The sequence below is a fragment of the Pelodiscus sinensis genome, chromosome 2 (assembly GCF_052426305.1).
Source record: "Pelodiscus sinensis isolate ZL-2025 chromosome 2, ASM5242630v1, whole genome shotgun sequence".
In the NCBI taxonomy this organism is placed as follows: domain Eukaryota; kingdom Metazoa; phylum Chordata; order Testudines; family Trionychidae; genus Pelodiscus; species Pelodiscus sinensis.
Genome location: NC_143053.1, coordinates 229,210,586 through 229,230,220, shown reverse-complemented (window position 1 = coordinate 229,230,220; position 19,635 = coordinate 229,210,586). Strand labels below are relative to the sequence as shown.

The window sequence follows — 19,635 nt, the reverse complement described above, 5'->3', positions numbered from 1 at the left end:
ATCTACATTGTATTTCCCTAGTTTATTGATAAGAACATAATGTGAGATCAAATGCTTTACTAAAGTCTAGGCATACCATGTCTACCACTTCCCTCTTATCCACAAGGCTTGTTAGACTATCAAAGAAAGCTATCAGATTTGTTTGACATGATTTGTTCTTGACAAATTCATGCTGACTATTACTTATAACCTTATTATTTTCCAGATGTTTGCAGATGGATTTCTTGATTATTTGCTCCATTATCTTTCCTGGCACAGAAGTTAAGCTGTAGTTTTCTGTGTTGTCCTTATTTCCCTTTTTATAGATGGGCACTATATTTGTGCTTTTCCAGTCTTCTGGAATCTCTCCTATCTTCTATGACTTTTAAAAGGCTCTGATGTCTTCTCAATCAACTGCTTGAGTATTCTAGGATGCATTTCATCAGGCCCTGGTGATTTGAAGACATCTATCTTTTCAAAGTAAAAAGTCATTTTTACTTCTCACTCAGGTTTGGAGAGAGTAAGTATGGGAGCTCATGGGTCAGGTGAATCAGGCCACTGGGGGATGTACCTGAGAGAGGAACAGGGATATCAGGTGTGGGGGACTCCACAGCCCCTCCCACCTCAAATGGCAATTGGTATCTATATTCACTACATAGAAAAGAGGCTGTATGGGCAATACTGTGAATGCTGATGTAACATTGTTTTATTTTCTAAGTCAATTGATTGATTTTAGCACTTTACTCTCCTTCTGAAACTTGTAACGAGTGTTGAAATAATAACTAGATTTTATATATGAACTATGTTTTGATAAGTTTCAGATCCTTACAGAAAGAACAGAGAAGGCATATGCTTTACAGATATGAAACTTTCAAATATTGCCATTGAAAGTTAAATATGAAGCTGAAGCTGGAGCTGCTTCCAGGCCAAGCTGTCAGATATTTACTTCCTTTCCAGGAAAAAACAAACCAAAGGATTTTCTTTCTGAAATACTTTCGGGGAATTGGAGCAGGATGTGATTTCTGACACAAATATCAAATACTTTCTGTGCTGTAAACTATAACAATTGCTGAGCACATCAGTACTACAAGCTCTGGGCTTTCAGTGCAAACACTGTTTACAACTTAACTGCATTGTACAGAAAATAAGCTCATTTCAGAGGCATGTTTCAGAATGCAATGCTCAATTTGTCCCCTTTTCTCCTCTCTGTCTCCAAGCATCTATCTACATTGATTTCTGCATGGAGAATAACCCCTCAGTCTTTGCCATGCCACCACCTTCTCCATGTTATAATTGTATAACAGTAGCACCTGGAGGCTTCAACCAAGATTAAGACTTCATAATAGTGGACACTGTACAAAAACTTAGTAAGAGAGATTCTGTGCTTCAAAAAGCTTTTAATTAAAATAAACACAACAGACAGGAAGGAAAACAACAGCCCATGGGAGAAGTTAGTTGTATAAGATCACAGATCAGGTGAAAGATTAGAAACCAGGGCTTCTAACTCCCATGTTTCAGCATGACCCAAGGGTCTAGCACCCTTGACAAAAGAAGATTTGTCTTTCAAGTGCCTGGAGAGAGGGATGGAATCTTTGTCTGCTGTTGAAATAGAACAGTCCCCTTTTTAAGCAAGTCATAAAGGCAAATTATTCATTTCTCAGGTTGACCTGCACTTCAGAGCTTTTTGTTAAGTAGCTTTTGACATTATTATTCCTTAGCTCTGACATTTGTCGTTTGTCTAATTGCTAGCACTGTAATGTAGGCCAGGAAGCCTTGATTTCCAATGAAAAAGGGGCTAGCACAGTGCACCGCATTTATAACAGAGACATGGCAATAAATGGGCTATTGGTGAAAGCCATAAAAAGAAAACACATTTCCCAAACTCTGCTTCTGACATTTGATACAACTCCTTTGGTTCTAGAACACACAGAAACTTTGATTATAGGAGACTTCTGGATATCACAGATGTATGGAAGAGGGAGTCTTGGTGGGCAGAGTTGGCAAGTGTAGAAATTAGATGGCAGAGCTATGGGAAATTTTTCCTTCAAAATTATTAGCTATTATGTAAACACACTTTAGGTAAACAAGCTTGGCAAGACATCACAATATTGAACAGACTGGGACAGGCAATTCAAATGAAATAAAATGTGTAACAAGAATTTTACTCCTACATTGTGAATGATTCTGCAGGCTAGAAGGTTGGTGCATGACAGAGCCGCCATGATAATGCAGCACAGTGTAAATATCTAGGCTATGTCTAACCTGTGCATCTTACAGCAGGGCAAATGTACAGCTACATCAGTACCTTCTAAGACAGGCCGTGCAACTGCTTTTTGTTGCCAGAGAGAGCCTTCCCCCCGTGACAAAATTAAACCACCGTCAATGAAGGGTTGTAGCTTCATCCCCAGAAGGTCTTCCACTGAAAAACTGTTGTCCACACTGGCACTTTTCATCCTGTTAAAACTTTAATCATTCAGGGATGTGTTTTCTCATACTCCTGAGTGACAAAAGTTCTAATGATGAAAGTGCAGTGTGGACAAAGACCTTAATGTGGTCAAATAAATAGGTAAGGTAGATGATCTACTAGGTTCTTTGCATTTCTAACATCTATAATTACATGCGTGGAGCATGGTTCTCTACTGCTTTGCAGTTTGTGAAGTCACTTATGCCAGTGCAAAGTAAAGGGTTAAAATGTCATAAAATCAGAACTGCAGCATTTTATGCCTACTTTGCACTCAGTGCAAGTATATGTGACTTCACAAACTGAAAGGCTGTTGAGAATCAATGAAAGCTGAGTCCTTTATCCCAGTGACTCTAGGGGCAGATCTGAGTTGGCAGTGGTGGAGCCATCTTCTGCGGCCGCTGACAGCATTATCTTATCTGCCCCCAACGCACACACACTCTTCCCCTTATTCACTCCTGCTTGAGTACATGGAAGCGGTAGATGTTCTGGTTGGACCTCCCTGGTCCTGCAACCTTGTGACCTGACAGGTCCCAAACAAGGGGATTTGCTGGACTAGGGAAGGAGCCATGCCACTGGCCTCCCAGCCTGCTGCCCCTCCCTGCTACCTGCTCCTTGTGGCCCATGCTCAGCCCTGCTGCTCCTGGGCTCAGGTTCCCACCCAGTTCCACTGCTGCTAGCCCAGCCAGGGCTCCCTGAGGCCAGAGCTCCATGGACACCACAAGGGCCAGAACTCCATGGCTGTGGAGATTCCCAGATTAATAAAAAGAAAAGAGAAAACTTTTATTATCACAACGATATTCCTGTTGCAAGCATAATGCCTAGATGGAAAAGTAACAAATGATATACTCATGGAGGCACTCCATGGGCCTAGAACTTAGTTACAGAGAAAAACCAACCATTTCTTAAAGCGTGCACAGACATCAGACCTCATCCCCAAAGAGAAAACAATGAAACCTAATGGATTTATCTAAACTTCACCCTACTTACAGAAAGTGAAGAAAGAGTCTCTCCTTGGAGGGAGAGAGAGACATGCTTGTCTCTCTCGGCAGCTATAGAGCAACACCCACCGGAGACACAGAAGGAAAAACAAAATTCCTTTGTCCCAGTTGAAAGTCCTACCTACATTTCTATTGGCCACTTCACCTGGCTAGGTATAGTTAACTCCTTAGTCCCCCAGCTGCTGGCTCTCTCTCATAATCATGACAGCTCCTTTAGGACTTACGTAGCCATACGAGTCTGAAAGGCCTAGAAGTCAGAGATCTTAGGCCTCTGCTGATTTCCTGAGATCCAAGTCAATGTAACCCTTCTGTCTGGTAGCACCAGCCCAACCAAGGATGGGTTCAATATCTAGGAGTTCCTCTCCATCCATCCAACACAGACCTGGCTCAAGCCCCCACCCAGTAACCAGGGAAGTCACACAACACCCCTGGGCACCTCTGGGAGGCAATGCTTCCTCAATCACAAGCACAGAGCCCTTGGTCAGGGTAGACCTAGAGTTCAGAGGTGCATCTACAGAGTTCACCTCCCATCATGAGTAGTGGGAAGGTAGGAGGAATCTCACCCACTCTGCTGGTCACTCACCATCCACCTCTTTGTTGCTGTCTGGTGCTGCTCTGCTGGCCATTCATTGCCCCTAGCTGCTGCCACTCTGCTGTCTGCTCCTTATGCCTCTCCATCACTACTTTGCTAGCTGCTCATCATGCTGTTTGTCCCATCTTGTGCTGGCTTGTGGTGGATTTGGCTCTGGGCCAAACCTAGTGATTTCAGCTCTGTGATTTCATCTTTTAAATCAAAGCACAGTCCAGCCACAAGAGATTTCAGCATCCCCTGGAGTAAATTTAAATACTAAGAGAGACTTCTATGGAGCCTTTCTTTAGCACTATCATTGAAACAGTGGGGAGAAACAGGTTGCACCAGTCAGTATGCAGCCAGCTGACTCACTTCCCTCCCCAGCTTAATCTCATAGGGCTCTGGAAGTGGAGCCTCTGCCCATCCAAATGTATTTACATTGAGAGGGTCTCTCCTTTTGAACTATGTTAAACACAGTCTGACCTTTCTGTATTCCCACAATAACTTCAAATATTGGTGACCAGATCTTACAATTCCTGTATTTAGTTAACACAATTTGTGGCCCCTCAACAATCAAACTGATTACAATGGGCAAAACAACATTGTAACAGTTGAATAGCTAGCAGGCCTAAGCAAACTGAGTGAACTATATTTACATGCACATGCTCAATATCTCATTCTTTAAACTGAGAGTTTGTGCCAGGTTAAGCACAGACTTTCTTCTTTTGTATTCCCCCAATAATTACAGACACTGCAATTAGTATAATTTGTGATCCAACACCAGCCAAGCTGATTACAATGAGCAAAACTCCATTGTGACAGCCAAATATCTAACACATCTAAGTGAAGCAGGGGTAAACTGTATGTACATAAACAGGCCCAGGATTTCTTTCCCTTTCCAGCTGGCTGTAATGGAGGCATTGATTCAGACCCTACTTACATGAAGAAGGCATTAGTGTCAGACTCCAGATTAGGAAGCAGAAGGCTCTTGTTTGCTGTCTCATGCACAGTCTGCTAGAACATATTTGTTACTCTCTGATCAAGGCCGGTCAAGCTCCAGGAGGGGACTTCCAGAGCCAACTTCAACATTTTTAGGCCTGCAGAACAATGTGTTGCCACTCTTTCTCCTGACAACAACTATAACTGATTTCCTGTTTATTGATAATGGTGGTTCCCTACAACAGATTGGGCTAAGATTTTGAGGAGAAGCAGTGGGTAGATTTTTAGGAACATCTTCCAGCTAAACATTAATTCTGTGTGTATGTCTGTGGGGGAGGGGAAATGTAGGGTCCCAGTTGCTTCCTGATGAAAGAAGTGGAGCTCAGCTCCTTATTCCTTTTGATTCTCCTCAGTACTTGATATTTGTTTGTTTTTGCAAAGGGGAAGAGGGCAGTAGATTTGTGTTTGTTGGGGAAGGCGGGAGGAATAAGAAACTTTTTAAAAGGAAAGCTAAGATCCTTCTTTACATTTCTAGTACCCTGAAACCAGGGGTTCAGGAGGAGAAGTTGCAGGGATCAAAGGGTCCCTTTGTGATGATGCCAGTAGTGGCCTTGAAGAGGTGTTGGTGGTTCTTCATCCTAACCCTCTTCACAGCAGTAATAATGTGTGTTATTAGACAGCCACTGGCTGGTCTTTATGAAGCATTTTATTTTGTAGTTTTTAGAGCTGTTGAAAAAGCAAAGGGAAGATTTATAATAATAGTTGCTAACTCTAGGCCAACTGGTTTGGCACAGAAAAGAACTATGTTTTTTAGAACAGCTTTTCAACATTCCACTGCTAGCTAAAGTGTATGAAAATTACAGTTTTGAAATGACCAGATGTTTCTGCTGAGAAAGAAATAGATGAACTGAAAGGAGAAGATGAGGCCTGAACTCAGGCTTCCATGCTACAGCTGTCAACTTCTTAGCTAATTGATGACCTACAACCACCTAACACTACTAAATGTGTGTGATTAATACTGGCCAATTACAGCCACAGTATATTTATAATTTTCACCATCAGGATGATATCATTTGTACGGCATCACTATAAAAGGTGAAGGAGAGAAAAGTAGATTAATGTGTCGACCTTGTATGAAACAGTGTGGAACAGGTCTCCTCAAAACAGAGGTTTTCACAGGAAATAAATGAATGGTTTTATCTATTTTGTTTCTAGCTTTTTTAATCAAGAAGCAGTAGCTAGTTTGAGCTTTATCTGTTTTTATTTGCAGACAGAACTGATGCTGGAAGTTTTTCTGATTACAGCTTCATGTTGTTCACCACAATAAAATAAATCAGACAAATATACTGGAGAATGATCAAGAACACAGGAAATCTCCTTTTGACCACCTATCGTGACCTAATTGGAATGGCCTGGCTTTAGGAATTTTGTGCTGACTTGATAGGTGCTTTTTAGCTTTCCCTTTGGAGCTGGCCATAGGTTCCCCGTCAAGAGAAATTAAGAATAGAGAGAGCTTGTAGCCAGGGCTCGACAAATCCGCTTATCTACTTGCCTGTGGTGAGTAGATTTCAGCCGGTCGCCCCATTCACCGGCGGTTCGCGCATGCACAGTGCGGGTCTTGCGCATGTGCAGTGAGGGACTGGCGAGTGGTTTTCGCCGCAGTTTGTCGAGCCCTGCTTGTAGCTATAGAGAACCTAACAACCGTCTCTTCGTGGTCACGTGACTCTAGGTGCCTTGAAATTCCCACTTGTGCAGAGACAACCCACCCCATTCCCTCATAAGAGAGTAGTGAGGAGCTTTCATTAGTGGGGAGTCAAGGAAAGCCTAATGTGGTAGGGAAAATTATTAACATTATAGTTAGTGATGCACTGTGCAATACTGTACCCCAAGGACTTGTTATTGTATAGCCCAGTTGACTATTCCTATGCCTTACCACCAACAGTTCCTTACATTGTTGCCCTGATCTGGACAATTAGACGACATCTGACAGCTAATACCACATTCGTGGCTTGCTATTACCCATATAGGTGCCAGTTCTGCAAAGTGCAGTGCCCTTCATTCCCATTGACTGCAATGGCATCTTGGGGCTTTCAGCCCCTTGCGGGATAAGGCCCATAACGCTATTGCTGCTGCTTCTGAAAAAGTATCATTAGCCTATCTGTTACCTACCAGCCCTGTGCTCTTGGGGAGCCAGGGAGTGACATTCGTGGAAAACCATCCTCCCCCCTCTCCCTAAGCCTTTGCTAGAATCAGACAAAGCAATGAAAGGCCAGGAAAGACACACCTAAACTAATTAAGGAAACACCCCAGCCTCATCTGCATTGAAGATAGAACAGAGAGACATCTCATTAGCATACAGAATGGAGATCAGCTCTTCCAAGGCAGGAACTGCAGTGAACTATGAGATACTGAAAGCAGAGAAGCACTGCCTGATGGGAAATCTCTGCTCCGGATGCTAATAAACCCAGGTCTGCTCACACCCAAATTAGTCATTATCAAACCAATTCTATTAATGATCCTATTGACATCTAAAATACTGAAAGTGCCTAGTTGCATTGTGAGCTCTTTCAAGGAACATCACCCATAACCAGAGGTGATCAGTCTCTATTGTCACTCCTCTTTCTCTTTGAACGATTGTCCTATCCCTATAAAAACTCCTATCCTTGCCCCAAGAAAAACTGTTCTGATACCTGGATTTAAACTGCATCAGTTCCATTAAAACTTCATCATCTCCTGTCTGATCGTGCTGGGGGCTCTGCTCTGCTTGTCTCCTGCACTCTGGACCCCCATCATCATCTGGGAACCCCGATCAGTGCAAGCTCCACAGAGTGGTGAGGTCTCTCTCTCTCTCCCCCTCTCTCTCCTTTCCCCCCAGCCCCACAACTACCTAGCTCTAAGCCTAGCCTCCTGACTCTGCCCTATGTAAACTGTTATATGGTTAGCTAGCCCTAACATTTGTAATCAGTTCCAATTTAGATTTAATACTGGAACTATTAGATTTAATATTGTAACTATTTTGTGTGTTTGGCTTCCTATATATATAAAATAAATAACTTTCATTGTTAAGCTGATTGCTTGTCTCTCTCTCTCTTTCTCTTTCTCTCACTCTTCCTCAAGGGGTGTTGTTTTGGCTTCCCCATTCGCTCTGCATCAACACTTCTTGTACCCAAGCTAAAGATCCCTGTATTGCCCCAAATCCTGTGGGGTTTGCTCATCGTGTGGTTTACCAGTAAATGACTGTGGTGTGAAACTGGGGATAGGGGGTGCTGAACCTGGGGGCATATGAGGATGGCAGCTTGAAGTCCTGTTTAATCTAGCCCACTGAGTCCAAAGGCACATGAGGGTGCAGTGTGACATTGTTGTTAAACCCAGCCTGCTGAGTCCAGGGACATATGAGCGGTCAGCTTGTGAGACCAGGGACATATGAGCGGTCAGCTTGTGAGTGTCCGTGTGTGTTGCTAAGGTGGGAAGAGCCCCATCCTGAGGAACCTAGTTCCTGCAGGAGAGCTCCAGTGGGAGGGGAATTGACAGCAGGGAGAGAATTCAGCTCCATATGAGAGCACAAGTAGCACACTGATAGAATTGATAACCTTCCCCCAGTCCCATAAGAGTAACCCTAATAAATGAGCATACCCCAGAGTATTGGGCAAATCTGGCAACATATCCCAGTATTTCTCAACCTTAAAACAAAACTTTAAACAAAAATTCAGTTTTCACCAGATTTCATACCCTCCAGACTACTCTCAAGTACCCCTAAGGGTACTCGTATCACTGGTTGAGAAACACTGGTTGAGAAACAGTGGCCTATCCTACTCCAGGAAACACACTGTGACAAATATGGCAATTTCCTTCAATGTTCTTGAAATGTATAGTTTTGAAATTAACCTTATGGCATTAAGTCATATCTTGTCAAGAGCTGGGACTGTGTGTAATCCAGTCTATAGGGAGATGTGACAAATATTGCAACCCCATTGTCCACTGTTTAAAATGAATGATTTGTGTGTGACTCTGTTCCACGCCACTTGGGAGGACTACCACAGCTCTCCAGGAACTAAAAACAATGGATAGTGATTAAGGCAAATCAGCCAGGTTTGTAATCCACCCAGAGGGGTCACACCTCCAGGAAAGGCTCACATACATTATTTCGAGCAAGGTCTTCCAAAGAGGATGAGAAGAGTAATTATGGTCCAGGTTTGCAGGGAACATCCAGCAGTTGGAAAAAATTAGAGAGAGGCCTTTTGGATAAAGTAGCTGGAGTTTAAACTGACTCACAGCCTTCTATATGATGCAGCAAATAAACAGGACTGCTGTTTAAAGGGACACCTGAATTTTTGCAGAAGGGCTAGAAGAACTTTGACTTAGTAGGATCCAATAAGATGGATGGGTAATCTCAAGTAAGCTTTTAGTTTGCCTATAGGTTCTTCCTGTGTTAAATGTTTTCATAATGATTCACTTAAGAATAAATGTGCTGTTTCAGAGAGGGCCTCTGGAGAGAAAGCAAATCACTGACACAGAGCTGTTCAGGCAACTGGGAATATCATAGTGTAGGCCGGGAACTGAGCAGCCTGGAAAAAACCAAGGTAGGTGGGTGTGAAGTGCAGATCTCTGTCCAAGAGAATTGATGTCTGGGGAGCAGGAAACCTTGAGATGCCCTTGACAAAGTGAGAATACAATTGCAGTTGTCCTGAAACTATGAGAATATGGTGGAAGCAGTGGGATTTCTTAAGGTGTAAATTGCCATAAAAGCCAACAGCAGTAAAAGCAAACATTGTAGAAGGAAAATGCACAAGAGAAAAGTCTTATAGTCTTTTCAATGAAGGACTAGTGAAAACAAAGATGGGAAAAATTAGTTATGAGCAGGCAAAGAAAGGTCATGTCAGGGCTCATAACATGGTGCTCTGACCTACTGGCCAGAAACAAGGATGGAATCAGCATCACAGCTGAGAGTCCTGGTAAAGATCAAAGCCACAGCCACAGACAAAACCACCCCAAGGGTCACAGTCAGAGCCACACCAAAAATTAAGCCAGAATTGGAGTCAGAAGTCACTCCAAGGCTACGTCTACACTGGCAGCTTCTTGCGCAAGAACTGTTTTGCAGAAGAGTTCTTGCACAAAAAGCCTTCCACAAGAGCACGTCTACACTGGCATGTGCTTTTGTACAAGAGATGTGCTTTTGTGCAAGAGCATCTATGGCAGCGTGGACGCTCTCTTGCGCAAGAAAGCTCTGATGGCCATTTTAGCCATAGGGGTTTCTTGTCCAAGAAATTCATGTTGCCTGTCTACACTTGTGCAAGAGGGCTTATTCCTCATGGGGAGAGGAATAACTCTTCCGGAAGACGCCCTGTTTTCTGACGCTTTACTGTAAATTTACTTGCGCAAGGATGCACATGCAGTGCAGACACCCGGCAAGTTTTTGCGCAAGAACAGCTGTTCTTGCACAAGAAGCCGCCAGTGTAGACATAGCCTAGCTACAGTCTAAGATGGAATAAGCAGTGATGGTGAGAGCAAGGAACGAGAAATGAGAAAAAAGGTGTGATTGGGATTAGGCATGGTAGTAAGAGCAAGGGACAAGCAAAGAGGCAAAGACTTGCACTCAGGGATCTAGGTATCAACAAGCCTAACAACTAGTTACTCAGACAAGGTGTAGGATAGGAATATAAAGCATTCTACCCTGTCATGTCCAATCAGCAGTCTGATGCTTGTCACATGAACTGCTGAGACCGCAGCATCTGGTGGTGGGGCATTAACTGACCCTATGGTACAAAGGATCAGTTCTCGCTTGACAGACCCATGCACCTGAGGTCAAGAGGTCTAGCACCTGAGAAGTCAGCTGCTTGAATTATGCAGGGAAAGGCTGATAACACTGAGGAGCAGGCAAGGGTGCAGCTAATTGACTTGATGTATTGTGATGACCAGAAGAGGAATTGTGGTCAAGGTTTTCAGGGAACATCCAGCAGGTGGGGAAAATCTTGGCACTGGAGGCTATAAAGAAGATAACAAAGGCAGCACCCATGTTCCATCAGGATCAAATACACCAATAATTGTGCAGATCAACTGAGCAGAAGAAGCTGCATCGGGAGAGGGAGAGGGGACAGAGTGTCTGAATTTCTGAAACCCAACAGTTTGGCAAGTGTGAGAAGCAGCCTTAGTATGAGTGAAAAAGAAGGAAAATCTGAGAACAGGCCACTGGAGTTCTTTGGAGCCAACCTGTGAGAAGGTGGGGCACAGACAGGAATCTGGTTATCTGTAGAGTGCATTGCAGAATCTTCCTTGCCTCACCTCTCTGTTGTTCATCGCTCACAAGATAGGGAGGCAGCCCCGCCTCAAGGAATTTCTGCATGCAATACTTCAAGGACATATGGGAACCTCTACACAGTGCTGGGGCAGACAACCTTTTGAAGGACAAAAGGACATCACATACGCTGCCTAGAAAGGGAATGGAAGTGCCTAGTCTCAGCTAATGCCCACAGGTTTGGAGGTAAAAGGGGGGTGTGAGAGCTGTCTGTCCAAGGGATAGAGTGGAAGGGTTAGAAAAACTTAACTTGCTTGTTTTCTGTAAGACTAATAGGTGATCTCTGGTAAGCTTTTTAGCATGTGTGTAGGTTATTTCATTGTTTTTAATGTGTCTTCTCTGTAAGGCTTTCACCTGAAGAATAAATGTGCTTGCTTTGAAAGAACTGGGTAGCAACTAGTGACTAGAGGCAATCATTTTATTTATACCCTTTGAATAGAACGCAAAGTACATACAAAGTGTGGGGCTGGAACTGTGCAGCCTGGAAGAACCCTCGTCTGGAGGGAGCGAGTCTGGTTTTCACACAAGAGAGTTGATGGCTGGGAGCTGGAACCTTTGTGTGTGTGCCCTTGAGGGACAACAGAGCAGGAATACAGATGCAATTGCCCTGAAACTGTGACACAGAGGCAACCCAGACAAAAAGCTATTTAAAGTCTGTTTAAAATTATTCATTCTCCACATCAAGAGTTTGCTAAGCTCATTATAGAAGTGGAATGAAATTCCATAGCACATTTAATATTTTATTATTTTCTATGCTTTTCTCAGGTAATAGAAAGGGGCTTAGTCATCCATGATCCAAAGGCAAAAAGGTGTAGGAATCCTAGAAACCTGAACACCATAGCAATATACTGACTACAGTTTGGCTCCTCAATCGCTCAAGTCCTTCCAAGGAAGGATTAAGAGGATTGCATGTTCCACATTTTGAGATGAATAGGCTCAGACAAGATCATTTTACTGCATTTCTGAAAGAGTTAGAATATTTGTGGAAAGCAGTAAAACTGGGCTATTCTAGAGTCTAATTTTCAACTTTATAAAATTATCTGCCACAGGAGAATCACTAAATGAAATCACCCAGCTTCTCTGTTTAATCCTCTAGTTGTCCTTGATGACCTCCCAACTGTCTGGGGGTTGTTAGATTTTTGTTTTTTAAACATTATCCTATTGGAAACCATCCTTCTGCTCTCTTGTAAGCTATGTAAGACTGCAATCTTGGAACTTCTGATAAACAGCTAATAGTAAAGTGTGAGGGATATGTGAACTGATTCTCATCAAATAAACCACAGTGAAAAGTTAGAACTGAACCTCATTCTTTTAGAAGGTTTGAAAATGTTCAGCTTTGTTTCTCTTCAGTTCACCTGCCCCACTGTGATTCCTGTTTTGGACCAGAAGGAGAAAGAAATCTGCCCTTAGTCTTTTGTCTTTTATATCTGAGGTCCAAGCACTGATGTTGCCAATCTAAAGAAGGTTCTTGGCTATACAGGCAGCTCCCCTTTTTTATTATTATCTGCAGTAGGGCTTCCTAGGATCAGACACACAATCTGACCCCTGAAACTCACTAGATTCTCTCATTTATCTTTATCTGTGAGTTCTTCTCTGATTAGCTGAAGCATTTTAAAGAGGCTGTATACTTGACAAATATCACTTTAGCTTACACCTAGGCACTTTGGAACCGGTCATCCTTTTATTCCCTTCTCTTCTCTTCCCTTTCCATATCCCCCCTCCCCCAGTACTCTCTCCCCCCACAAATCAGTGTTTGGGGCAAAGTAGCCTCCCCTCTCTGACAACAAGAAGATTCCAGACAGTGTCCAGAGCCCTCAGCCCTCTCTGGCCAGATGTGCCAGACTCCAATAACAGACAATTAACTTGTGGGCTGGCTATACAAATTATGTCAGAGTTTCTTGCTCTTTTCCTTGAGTCTATGCATGGGAGTCACTACAACCCTAGAAATGCAGGAATATTGATGAGTTAACACAGTTGAAGCTGTGTTTCTTTTTTATACACTCTCAATAATATCATAGATTAGGAATCCTCTACCATTTATAATGCTGAAATAAACACATTTGTCTGAGAACTAGTTTAAAAATAGTTCACTGACAAGCTGACTGTATATTTACACAGATGTCTTCAAGACCACTTTTGGGCTTTAGTCACACTCATTTGAAATATACCAGTATAAAGAAATGGAAATATTATTTAAGTTCCATGATGGGAATGGTGCCACTGAAAGGCAATACATATATAATGATCAAATATAATAATTTGAAAATACAGAACACCTCTAAATAAACCATTCACTGCATACACCAGTGTTGAAGTTCATAATTAAATATCATAAATCTTTTGCAGTGTAGTCCAAGTAACAAAGTAACATATAGACCACAAATCTGAAGACAAAATGAGTATGACTCTCCTCTCAGTCAGGTGCAATCCATTACTATGCAAGACTTTGGAAATTAATACTGTGAAAACTACCTACCCAGAAATATGATAAAAACATTTTCTACTATCTGAGATTAATCTTAAGAATGAATTTCATATAGATTAATTCAAAAATATCTGAAAAATATTTAGATGATGTCACACTTTTTACTTTTAGATTTTAAGGATGTAATAACAAAAGAGAAAGTGAATAAAGTCATTATGTTAATTCATTTGGATTAATCATTTTCAAAACTAGCTGGTACTAAAACATTTAGCAAATTACAATTAAATACACTTATAGAAAGGTTAATCTATTGTTCGGCAGATATGGAAGTTGAAATTTGGTTACACTATTGTAGTATACAAATTAATATAAACAGAAAACTTTACTAGGACAGTCAGGTTGTCACACACACACACACACATTTAAAATAGACTATATATGAAAGTCTAATAAAATGTGTCATCATCTAAACGTGTCATAGTCTTTGTAATAACCCATGTGTATTCAGCCCTAAGCTTCAGCTCAGCCAGTAGAAAAGATTTTTTATAGTTATGGGTAGCCAGTTTTCACAGCTCTTATTTCCAAAGTTCTGCCAAGTAATAAATTACACCCAGGCTTGCCGACAAGGAAGAGGGGAAAGGGAGAGTTGCCTGGCAATTCTAAAGGGCTTAGGGCGGCACCGCTGGAGGGCTGCACAGCATGCTCTGAGTAGATCTAAGGGCTCCGGGGAAGCAAACATGCACTCTCAGGGAGGCTCTGAGGGGTGGCTGCTCCCAGCCCCACCCCTTTTGCCCAAGGCCCCACCCCTCCACCTTGCCCAGGGGCCCAGCATTGCTGCTCCCCTGATTACACCTGACAGTTAGGATGGTCCCACTTTCACAAAACTCAGCTTGCTCTTCTGAATTTCTTCATTCCCCTTCCCTGTGAGTGCTAAAAGCATGAGGGGTAGGTTGGCCTGTGAAGGTCACAATGTCCCTGCCCTATCCCATGATCATGGGCTCATCAGCAAAATCCCAGACAGGTTTTTTATTTTTGGGCACTTTCGCTTTTATCTACTATGGCAACTGGTCACACGTTGCCCATGAAGCGCTATGACTAGTTACTAAAATCTATTCCTACTTAACCAGATAGTGCCTCCAGAATGGTGAGAGGAAGGCAAAAGAACACCTCAGAGATCTTCCAATTTTGCCTTAATAGGAAGAAAAGATTCCTTCCTGGCACCCAGAACGTGTGATTAGTCAGACCCATGGCATTTGCAAAGAACAGCTCCAAAACAAGGGGGGCTGGTATTGCATACACAGAAAAACCTGAGAACAATTTCTCAAGTGTGACCGATGACTACAATTCCCATTGCTTAGTTTAACAGCCAGTGCATAATGCAACATAGATCAAAGTACCTCCTATCCGACTTTCTGACTTGCTCTAAATCAAAGTTGCCCCAACTGAAAAAAAGGGTGGCTAATAATGCACATAGAAACTTTAGACAAAAGCTAAAATTTCAAGTCAGGATACCTTTAAAATGACCCGTGCTTCAAAAATGTTTGACAGGTCTTCAAACTTATCTTCTCAGTAAATCTGGCAATTTGAGGCTAAACTAAATCTTCAAGTCAGTGTTACGGGAAAGCAAAAGCAAGATTTTATAATGGAAGTTGGCTGCAGCCTTAATATAGATAGACAGATGTTATGGGTGGAGGGAGAGAGAGAGAGAAACAGAGAGAGAGAAGTGTGAGTATGCATACATGCATGTACACATACACCTTCACTGTGTTCAGCAATTCTTAATATACAATAATTTCCCTTGTGAACTGCTACAAAGTTATTGTAGCCTTAAAGCTGGATAGACCTACAGTAATGGTATTTCCTGACATTTCAAAATGTGAAAAGGTCAACAAAAACAGTACGTATGAAAACAATCCCTTGTCATTATATTATGTAGAATGAATTAAACAACCATTTTCTCTTTTTTAGGGGAAAACATCTAAATGGAAAGCATCGAAACAGCCTGAAGCCACCAAGACATTAATTTAAGAAATGCTCCAGAAATCCATTCTATTTGCTCTGTTTAAATCTACTGCCTTTGCACCTACTCCATGCTAAAGGGGTTGTGAAATTAACCAGCATAACCCTGTGACCCAAACCTGAAGCTAGCCAGGGAATATCTGTCTCTGCATTTAATATAAGCTGTATTTTACGCATGATGCTTTGACCAACACTGACACATTTGTTTGCAGCTAATGATATTTACTGTTTGTATATGCTGTGCTACAATACACAAATGTCAGTGAAAAGTCCATAGTCTAGACCACTGAGCTCAGATTCACAAAAGTGTTTGGACGTCTCTCATTGTTTTCAATGGGAGTTAGGCTCTGAAGTACCTTTGTGAATCTGGACTCCCCATTACACACTATAACTTCCTACTGCATGTGGAACCAGGTTATGATACAGCAAGTCCTAGAGGCAGCTTGCGTCCACTTAACAAATTAAGACATATTAATTGTGTCTGGACCTTGGCAGTGGATGGATCGTGGGATGATTACTGTTACTTACTCTGATCCCAAACACAGCTATTTCACTATTTCACCCCTTTTTCCAGATCATTTGTGAATATGCTAGAGCACTGGTCCCAGTACAGAACACTGGGGGATACCACTATTTACCTTGCTCCATTCTGAAAACGGACTGTTTACTTCTACCTTTTGTTTCCTATCTTTTAATCAGTTACTGATCCAGGAGACTACATGACCTTCTAACTGTTTAAGGCAGTTTGCCATTCCTGACAGCTCTTTGTTTTGTAGGACAGTACAAAGAACGTGGATCCAATCCAGTGGACAGGGTCTCCTTTTTAACAGTCTGGTATTATACTATTGTAATGCAATGTAGATGGAATGTGAGTATTTGACTGTCTGCTTCTCAGCTAAGGACTGCAGTTCAGTCTGGCTGCAGATTAAGGCCTGGGCTTTAGGCCTTCCAATACGGCTACAGAAAAAAGGCCTTAACCTTATAGGAGAGTGCCAATCTATAACGATGCTTTGGTCTACGCCAGAGATGAGGAACCTTTTTTGGAGTGGGGGCCACTGATCCACAGAAAAATCAGTGAGGAGGGGGCAACAGGGACTAGAGTGCCAATTCAGGCTCCCCAATTCTGGGGGGTGAGGGAGGAGGGAGGAGAAACCCTGAGTCCCAGGAAGTGGATCCAGGCAAGCATCTGGCCTCTTGGTTTAAGGTTTCCCACCCCTGGTCTTTGCCATTAATATAGTAGAACAACTAGCTTCAGGTGAGGATGGAAGTCTGTGGACCCTCTACACTCTGCCACTGCAAATCCCTTGGAATACAGCAATCCCATTGGCTTCTGCATTCCCCAGAAGCTGCTACTCCCCAAAGTTTTAAAAGGGAAGATACGATGAATCAATGAATCTGTGGCATTCGCTGTGCTGAGATGCCAGGTTTTTAGATAGTTTATGCATCAGGTCTCTGGGCTTTAGGAGGCTCACCAGCCTTGCAGACCAGAGTTCATGCAAGGGTGGATCTTTCATCTACCTCTTTGTCTTATTTTTGGCAGGTGTGACAGCAGCTCTTCAAGACTCTTGGCTTTCACCCCCTGCATAGAGTAAATGGCTGCTCTTCTTGCCCTGCACCTGGGGTCGGGGCTGAAAACAAGCTTCCCCCCAGAATCAGGATGGCTATGCCTCGCATCCTCTTCTAACCCTGATAGAGATTTGGCACTGAGCCTAACCCTGTCGCACACGGTAGCTGCAGAGACTCTCTACAAGTCCATCCTGTGGTTCCATTGTGTTGCATTACCTTCCTCAGTCCCTCCATCTTGAGTGAATTTTGCCTCAAGCATGTAGATTATTCCAGCTAATATCTGGACTAAATTACTTTTACTACTTTAATAATCAGATGCACAGTAGCATGCCAATAACACGTGTGCTCAGGCGGCGAAACGTCCCACTTTTCACCAGACCTTACTCTAGCATGGGGAATTTTTATCACCAAGGTGCAGGCTGTGCGCTTTATGTAGCCTAGCGCACATTACGGTGCATGGCACATCGCCTGAAGAGTAATAGCTTCAACGTAAGCTGCTAGTAGTCCCTCAAACACATTTGGTATCCTGCTTTTTGGAGACAGACTTGGGTCAACTCCAGGAAGTCCTGTTGCAATCATTTTTCCAGGAGTTAATATAGTAGGAAAAATATAGCTAATAAGTCAAACCCTTTCTTCTTTTGCTAACTAAAATAAACATTTTTCTAACTCGTATTGTTTCTGGCTCCACTTTCGTCTCAGCCTCTTACTATAGTTTACTTCAAAATTCTTTGCCGGGTGTTGGCAGGGCACCTGTGATCGATAGCATGACCTGGTAATATGGTGCACCAATATCATCCTGTATAATGCACTGCAAAGTGGAGCTTTAATTGGAAGTGAAGCTGCATAAATAAATGCTCTTTCCTTAATAGGAAGTAAAACGGTTTGAGTAACAAAAGTGCACCACTGGTGTAGGAGATAGTAATCTGAAATGGGGGGGGGGGAACGAGATACTAGTGCAGAAAAAAAACCAACAAACCCTGTGCCTGTGACTTCCCCTACAGCTTTTGATCTTCCATTTGAAGCTGTTGCAGCTGCTCTAGGTGCTACCTCAGGGCCTGTCTATGCTAGGGATGTCAGAAAATCAGAGAAGATGAGGATGGGAAGACTGCAGGAGGTCTTTGACTCCAACCCCCTGCTCAAAGCAGGACCAACCCTAACTATACAAATGTATAGCTAAGCTTGTACAAGCTTCCAGGGGATGCATTGCATTGGTGTAACATGGAGTTTGCATCCCTGTTGCTTACCCTAGTTTGAAAGTAGGGTAAGCAACATTGCTACTAGTCACTTTTTGCATGAGTAAAGAGCCAGTGTGGCAGGGGCAAGGCTGAGGACAGAAATGGTGGAGATGGTGGCTTGGAAATGGTGGAGCCAGGGAGGTGGCTCCAGGCAGGACCCTGGGTGGAAGAAATAGGGCTGGGGACTAGCCTTCCCCAGACAGAGTTTCTGCTCTGCCCAGACCATGAGACCTGGGGCTTGAGTAATGATTTAAAGACCCAAGAGCTCTGGCTGCTGCTGCAGGCCCTTTTAAATTGCTGGACCTTGGGGCAGCTACCCTCTTCTCCCTCCCCCATCAGCAGCCCTGGGCATTGGGGCTAGAGCCCTGACTAGGCTAGTACTCAGGACAGCTGTGTGATGCCAGGCAAGTCACTTGAGCTCTGTGCCTCAGTTTCCCAATTACCTGTACAGTGGAGTTAATGATATCTTGCTTGAGGTAAGGCATTTTTATAACAGTTGAGCATTATCTACATTAGGGGCTTGCACTGGTGCAGCCACTTTGGAGTCAGTATTTGGAAGCAAAAAAAATGTGAACAAACCCTGGATATATCTGTACCCAGACTTTTATAATTTTGGGAAAAATTCTAGCCCCACTGAAGTCAGTACTCCAGTTCACTTCAATGTGTCTGTAGTGAAAGTGGAGGGTTAGGTCTGAGGTTAATTCTGCTGCAGGTGTGCAGTTACATGGGTTAGCAAAGGGGCAGGGGGAAAGTTAATGTGGAAGAAGACAGAGCACTGTGAGCTTTGTAGCTCCAAATAAAGTTGTGTTTAACTTTATCCGTGCTGAGCCTTTGTTAGATACAAGCTTTTTTAACCAATGTCTATTTTGCTTACAGAAAGTGCCTCCGTGGTTTTAAGGCATATAACTAGCATGCACATTTTTTAAATTAGCAGTCCTCAGTACATTATCGTTTCCATGCTCATTACCTACTACCTCCAATCTCACTAGACATAAGTTGAAGGCTAAACAGTTCAGAGCTCTCTGGAAAGATATCGGGTGGATTTCATGCACAGCAGCCCTACAGCTAGAGCTAACTATAGAAGAAAGAGAAGACAATAATAATTATATTTGTGTGTCTAACTAATTGATGTCTATTGGCAGAAGTG

General features: G+C 42.8%; 1 protein-coding gene across 2 annotated transcripts in view; it reads left to right on the top strand.

Moving 5' to 3' along the window:
* The window catches only part of MKX (mohawk homeobox), a 122,076-nt gene extending 104,186 nt beyond the window's left edge, over positions 1-17,890 (top strand). Inside the window, exon 6 of one of the 2 annotated variants that reach the window (XM_089776756.1) lies at positions 15,637-17,890. In XM_089776756.1, the coding sequence (XP_089632882.1) occupies positions 15,637-15,650 (14 nt within the window). In that variant the 3' untranslated portion in view covers positions 15,651-17,890. Of the gene's footprint in view, positions 1-6,221; positions 6,350-15,636 lie in introns of those variants that run through there. The other variant, XM_089776754.1, reaches the window with a different exon arrangement.
* Positions 17,891-19,635: the final 1,745 nt, after the last annotated feature.